We start from the raw sequence: 6447 nt of genomic DNA, 5'->3' as shown, positions 1-6447 counted from the left end.
GATCAAGGTACTCCAGGTGGCCCCTGTACCAGTTGGCAAATCACCAAAATGACACCCCTACTACCTCAGGCTGGGCTGGGAAACCTCGAACGGGATTTCTTCAGCTCCTTCATGCACTGGTTTTGACACCTCCAGCGGCCCCCCCCCACACGCCTCCAATAATCTCAACTCCCCAAAGCCTGGCTCTATCCGGAAGCCTTTGCTGACTTGACTTTATGTGACCTGGGAGGGTGTGGAGAGTGGGGCTGCGCTGCCCTGTAGAAGGTTGGGTCACTTCTCACCAGCCTCGGTCTCTCTCTCCCCCTCGTTCTTTTTTCCTCTCTTCCCCCAAATCGGGGTCTACCCCTACTTTCCCAGGGCTTCATTCTCCCACCAGTCCCCCGAGCTCAACGAGATAGGAGGTTTCCTTGGGTCTGTGAAAAAGCTTAGGGTAAAAGAGTGGTGGAAGCCCCAGGAAACCTGGGTCCGGGGGCAGCCTCTGCGGTCGCGAAGGCGAAGACTGGGCCAGGGACATCGAGAGGCCGGATTGGCGAACTGGGCTCGAGGGGCGATGGTCCCGCCCCCCTCCCTGGTTGCCAGGGCCCAGCCTATCCGCGGTCAGGCGGGCCTCGGGTCTCCAGGTGGTTGGGTGGGGGCCTGGGCAGGTGTGTGTGTGGCAGCGGGTGGGGAAGAGGGGGTTAGACTGGATCGCAGACCCCAAGGGATTACCCCCTCCCCGAAGCCCCTCCGGTTGGGTGTCTGAGGTCCTCAGGCGCAGCCGCAGAGAAGCCGCCTGTGCCTCCCACGCGCTCCCCCCTCCCCACTCAATTCCGCGCGCTCCCGCCTGCGCCTTCCCGGTCTGCATCCAGCGCACGCGCCCCCTTCTCCCCCGCCCGCCGCCAAGGGCCGGGCCCGCCTCACTGCGCCGCCGCCCGCCGCCCCCTCCCCTCGCCTGCCCTCTGCTCGCCGCAGCCACCGCCGCGGCGCTCCCACCCGGCCGCACCCAAGGCGACCCAGCGTGGAGCGGAGGGAGACCGAAGCCCAAGGTGAGCAGTGGCGCGAGCAGGTGGAAGGGCGGCGCGGACCAGGGCCCAGCTGGCGCAGGCGGACGGGCTCAGAACGCGGCTCTTTGTCTCCCAAGCCCGTGCGCGGGCTGCCGGGACCGCTCCTCCTCCCGGCAGGTGCCGGCATCTCTCCCGGAGGCCCGGGACTGCTCTGGGGGCTGGCGAGGGGACCGGGGTGTATGCTCATCCCTTCATTTGGAACCAGTGGCAGGCCCCCTGGTCCAACGCTGGTGGTCAAGGCCCTGAAGGGGCGAGGGGTAGGTGGGTTGATCTCTAGTCCTGAGAGGGAGCAGAGGCAGGTGTGGCCTGGAGGAAAGGCGATAAGGACGAGACTTGGGGACCACCGTGAGCAGCTGCGCTGGTGAGTGGTGGGTGGGTGGAAGGAAGTGGATCCAAGCAGAGATTTGGGCGCCCATGGGTGGTGACGCAGGAGAAGGAGCAGAGAGGTGCCAGGACCCAGAGCCTTGCAGGCAGCATAGCGGTCCAGGACCTGGGATGCTGATTAATCTGTTTCTTCGTCAGGTGCTGGATGGACAAGAGGGACAAGTCCAGGGCAGCGGCCGCCGGTCGCCCGCCCGCTTCTCGCCCTCCAGGCCTTCAGATCCCCAAGCCCGCAGGGTCTCCACGACCCCCTCCTCCAGTAACCAGCGCGGCTCTCCGAGTTCTGGGAGCAGCAGCAGCCGCAGGGCGAGGGCCCCTGGCAGAGAGAACCGGGGGTATCCGGGGAACCGCTCTCCCGGAGGTTACTCCCCAGTTGGGGCCAACGCGGAGCGCTGGGACGGGCCCCCGGAGCCCAGGTACTTCAACCTCTTTCCCTGATTCTGACCCCATCTTGCCTCCCCTCCTCTGAGGCACCAGCATCCCCTTGATTTCTGGGGCACCTGCGTTGACTCGGCCTTCTCCCCACAGCCTCCAGGCCCCCAGCGGCTGGGAGAGGGGAGCGGGCCCCTGCCAGGACCCCAGGCTCAGGCTGTATCTCTAGCCCCGGGCATGCCAGCGCGCCCACCAGGTAACACACCCGCCCCCACCCCCCTAGTCCCTTAGGCAAGAGTTAGTGTCTCCCTCTGGAAGCCTTTAATTAAAGTGTGTGGGAGCACTTGCTGGTCACTGGGCACAAATTGGTGAAAGCTGTTATTGGGTGGCAGAGAGAGCATATGCCCCATTTTACAGATGGGGAAATGTAGACTTGGGAGAGGAAACAGGAACTGGAGCTCTGCCCTGATCGCAGCCCCTCCTGTCCTCAGACCAGGCCCTCTTGGGCAGAAGGGGCTCCGTCCCCCAGCTGAGGAACCTGCGGCCAGAGGAAAAGCCACAGATTCACCCAGAAGGAGCACCCTGAGTACCGGGGCCCGGAGAGGTATGTGACCTGGGGGAGGAACCGGCGGGGTTCCTGAGCTGTGAAGTATTGGTGACCTTTGGCCTTCTGTTTTGTCCCCAGATTCTTCTGGGTCTACCCCAGCCATCCCCTCCCCGGTCAATTCCCGTCGGCCCCGGGCTGCGGGCGCTGAGGTGGGTGTGCCCCGGGCAGCTCCAAGTGCCCGGCTCCGGCCCCCAACGACTGAGGCTTCCAGGAAGTCAGTGAGCAGCGCCCCAGAGCGCAGCGCGGCGGAGCCGAGCCCTGCCGCCAGGAGGCGACCCAGCGCCGGCGGGAGCCTCCAGAGGCCAACCTCGCGCCCCCTGGGCTCTAGCGTCACCCCTCTATCCTCCCCAGTCCGCTCTGGAGCCTCCCCGGCTGGAACACCCCGGGCTCTTGTTGTTCAGCCCAAGTCGAAAGGACTGCAGGCCCTTCGCGCCCCTCAGGCCACATCCCCCAGGAAGGGCACAGCCCCAGTGAGGGGCCTTTCTCCTCCTCTGGCCACATCCTCTCTTCCTTGTCCTACCGCACCACCTCCGTGTGTCCCAGCCACTACCTCTCGGGACGCGCTCCCTCCTTCTCCACCGACCACGCCCCCTTCTCAGGCCCTCAGCCGGCCTTTGACCACGCCCCATTCACTAGCCCCTCCCTCTTCTTCGGCTCCACCCTCTCTGCTGACCCTCCCCTCTCCGCCGGCCACACCTCCTTTGCAGGCTCCACCCACACACCTGGGTACATCCTTTCCGGAGGGGTCCGCCTCTCCCTTGGCCATGGCCCCTCTTCTGGCATCAGTCCCTCCAGTTTCACCCGCTCTGCATAGTGTACTCCCCACCGAGGCGTCTTTGACTTTACCTCCTTTTCCAGCTCTCCCCTCTCCCTTAGCCACACCACATTCGGCAGGTCCTCTACCACCAGCCGCTGCCCCCCTACAAGCCCCTCTGTCTCAAGCAGCATCTGTGAGGAACCTGCCCTCTCCCCTAGCCACACCCCCTCCTCAGGCTCCTTCCGCTCTGGCCACGCCCCCTCCGCAGGCCAGTCCTCTGTCTCCACCTTTTCAGGCCACGCCTTGTACACTGGACACACCTCCCACACCCACTCCACAGGCCTCACCGTCTCAGACCACACTCTCTTTGCAGAGTTCTCCCCGTTCAGAGTCTCCCTCTCCCCTGGTCAGGCCTCTACTACAGACTCCACCTCCTCTGGCTACTTCCCCTCGACAGGCCACTCCTATACAGGCCCCATCTCTAGCCTCACCACCTTTGCGGGCGACCCCTCCTCCGCTGGCCGTGCCTCATCCGCTCTCTCCACCTTCTCTGACCACGCCTTCTTTACAGGCCACTCCCCCTCAGAGCCTGCCTCCTCTGCTGGCTTCACCTTCTTTGGTCTCACCTCCTTTGCAGGCCCTATCCTCTCCTCCCCTTGCTTCATCTCCTCTGCATGGTCCTCCCTCTCTTCGGGCTCTGCCCCCACAGAGGGGTCCACCTTCTCTGGCCTCGCCTCCTCTTCAGGCTCCCCCTTCTCCCCCTGCTTCACCCTCTCTCCAAGACTCTTCCTCTCCCCTGGCCACACCCCCTCCGCGGGCTCTACCTTCCCTGAGCACGCCCCCTTTACAGGCCACTCCTCCTCCTCAAAGCCTGCCTCCTCTGCAGGCTCCACCTTCTCTGGCCTTGCCCCCTCTTCAGGCCCCTTCTCCTCGAGCTTCACCCCCTCTGCAAGACTCTCCCTCTCCCCTGGCCACACCCCCTCCGCGGGATCCGCCTTCTTTGAGCACGCCCCCCTTACAGGCCACTCCTCCTCAGAGCCTGCCTCCTCTCCAGGCTCCACCTTCTCTGTCCGCGCTCCCTCTGCAGGCTGGTCCCTCTCCCTCTGCTTCACCCCCTCTGCAAGACCCTCCCTCTCCTCTGATCACGCCCCCACCACGTGCTCCACCTTCCCTGGCCTTGCCGACTTTGCAGACCCCTCCCTCTCCCCCTGCCTCACCTCCTCAGCAGGCCCCACGCCGCCCTCCAACCCCGGGTCCCGATGCCCCCATCTCTGGCCCACGGCTGACCCTGGCGCTGGCCCCAGGCCCACCGCCGCCGCCGTCGCGCAGCCCATCCAGTACGCTGAGTGGCCCGGACCTGGCGGGCCACAGCAGCAGCGCCACCAGCACGCCCGAGGAGCTACGCGGCTACGACAGTGGGCCTGAGGGCGGTGCCGCAGCCTCTCCGCCTGCTGATGCCGAGCTCGCCGCCTGCCACCCGGCAGCTTGGAGCCGAGGTTCCGCGCCGCCTCTGGCCATCCGCAGCACCCCAGGTAAGCAGTCCTCGCGAGGTCTGGGATGTGAGAGGGCAGGGTCGGAGGCTCGGCTCGGGGGTAGGACACAGTTGGGTTTGAGGGCGGAGCTGAAGGGAGGGGCGGAGTCTCGTGGCGGGGTTGGGGCTTCCCGCTCTCTCTGGGCATCCCGGCCCCTCTCCCCGCAGGAGCTCCCCTGCCTTGGTCTCCTGCATCCGGATCGGGCTCTGCTGATGGCTTGTGCACCATCTACGAGGCTGAAGGTCCCGAGTCGGCGAGCCCCGCCACAGACGCGCTGGATCCCGGGCCCGGGCCCGGCGCGGGAGGTGGGAAAGCGGCGGCTGGAGTTGCGGCTGGTGCGGCTTCTCGTGGCGCGAAGCCGGCGCGCTTGGGAGAGCTGCCGCTGGGAGCGCTGCAGGCGAGCGTCGTGCAGCACCTGCTGAGCCGGACGCTGCTGCTAGCTGCGACCGAGGAGGCCGCGGGAGGCAGCGGTGGTCCAGGGGGCGCCGGGGGTGGAGGCAGCGCGGGCGGCGCCCGCACTGCGCTGAGCGACGCCGAACTGGGTCGCTGGGCCGAACTGTTGTCTCCACTGGACGAGTCCCGCGCCAGCATCACCTCAGTCACTAGCTTCTCCCCGGATGACGTGGCTTCCCCGCAGGGTGACTGGACCGTGGTAGAGGTGGAGACCTTCCACTGAGCCCCACCCTGTCCCCGCCCGCCCACTCCACCCCTGCCTTAGGATTTGCCCCTCAGGTTACACTTCAAAGGTCTTAGATCTCCTCCTCCCTTCCTCCAGGAGCCCGGCTTCCCGTGAATTGGTCTCAGTCCCTTTAGAGCCCTAGAATTTTGGTCCAGGCTTGTGACCCATTGGAGAAGGCAATGGCACCCCACTCCAGTACTCTTGCCTGGAAAATCCCATGGACGGAGGAGCCTGGTAGGCTGCAGTCCATGGGGTTGCTAAGAGTCAGACACGACTGAGCGACTTGACTTCACTCTTGCGACCCAACCACACCTTTGGCCAAGGCCCTCCCCTTGAACCCCTCGCCTTTGGCCTAGAACGCGCTCCCGCACCCCTCGAGCCCCGTACCTTCCTCGGCCTAGGCTCTTCCCGGTGTCCAGTGTATTGTCTACCACGCAGCCCGAGTTTGCAATAAAGCAGAGACCGAGGCCTGTTTACTTTCCTCTTTGCGGTCAAGGGCTGGGGGCCTCCTGGGCGCATCCAACCGCAGGGCGGCGCGAGGGGCCAGGCGAGCCTTGGGGCTGTGCACAGCAGGTTGTAGCTCTGGTTGAAGGCTTTCCCCAAAGTTCCTCCGCTGAGGGTAGGGGCGTACAAGGAGGGGCTGGTGGGATCAGGAAATGCTGAGAGTCCCGTGGTCCAGCGCCGCGCACCCACCAGCGTGCATTAATGTAGGCATTCTTATGCCCAACTTTTCATGGAAATATCAAGTGCAGGAGGGGCCCAGGTGGGACTGCGCGACCAAGTGAATGAACGAGGTGTGCCCGTTGTGGCCAGTTGACTAAGCTCTTCCCATACTCTGCCACAGCAGTAGGCACTCCTTGGGGGGTCAGGGAAGACACTTGGGGAGGGATTGCTTGAATCTCAGGAGAGGGCGCAAGCCACTTCCTGAGGTTCTTCCTCACAGTGTGCACCCCTTTACTTTCCACGCCCTGGGGTGTTGGAGACAGGGGAGGCCTGAGACTGATGGCCATCTCGGGTCCCTCCAGGGCCTCCCAAGAGGGCACACTGCCCTCTGCTTACCAAGGAGGCTGCAGTGC

General features: G+C 65.2%; 1 protein-coding gene across 1 annotated transcript; it reads left to right on the top strand.

The window, feature by feature from the left end:
• The first annotated feature begins 688 nt into the window (after positions 1 to 688).
• PRR36 (proline rich 36) lies at positions 689 to 5838 on the top strand. The gene is made up of 6 exons (XM_019963392.2): positions 689 to 1025; positions 1566 to 1840; positions 1953 to 2052; positions 2288 to 2400; positions 2482 to 4692; positions 4860 to 5838. Exons 2-6 carry the CDS (start codon positions 1573 to 1575, stop codon positions 5366 to 5368), a joined length of 3201 nt encoding a protein of 1066 aa, XP_019818951.2. The 5' UTR covers positions 689 to 1025; positions 1566 to 1572; the 3' UTR covers positions 5369 to 5838.
• Positions 5839 to 6447: the final 609 nt, after the last annotated feature.

This window comes from Bos indicus, chromosome 7 (genome assembly GCF_029378745.1).
Source record: "Bos indicus isolate NIAB-ARS_2022 breed Sahiwal x Tharparkar chromosome 7, NIAB-ARS_B.indTharparkar_mat_pri_1.0, whole genome shotgun sequence".
Taxonomy (NCBI): domain Eukaryota; kingdom Metazoa; phylum Chordata; class Mammalia; order Artiodactyla; family Bovidae; genus Bos; species Bos indicus.
The sequence above is the reverse complement of the archived record's forward strand: the minus strand, read 5'-3'. Positions and strand labels throughout refer to the sequence as shown.

Coding starts and splice junctions, on each gene's coding strand:
- PRR36 (XM_019963392.2), top strand. CDS start 1,573: ATGGACAAGAGGGACAAGTCCAGGGCAGCGGCCGCCGGTCGCCCGCCC. Junction 1,841..1,952: donor GACGGGCCCCCGGAGCCCAG/GTACTTCAACCT, acceptor TTCTCCCCACAG/CCTCCAGGCCCCCAGCGGCT. Junction 4,693..4,859: donor GGCCATCCGCAGCACCCCAG/GTAAGCAGTCCT, acceptor CTCTCCCCGCAG/GAGCTCCCCTGCCTTGGTCT.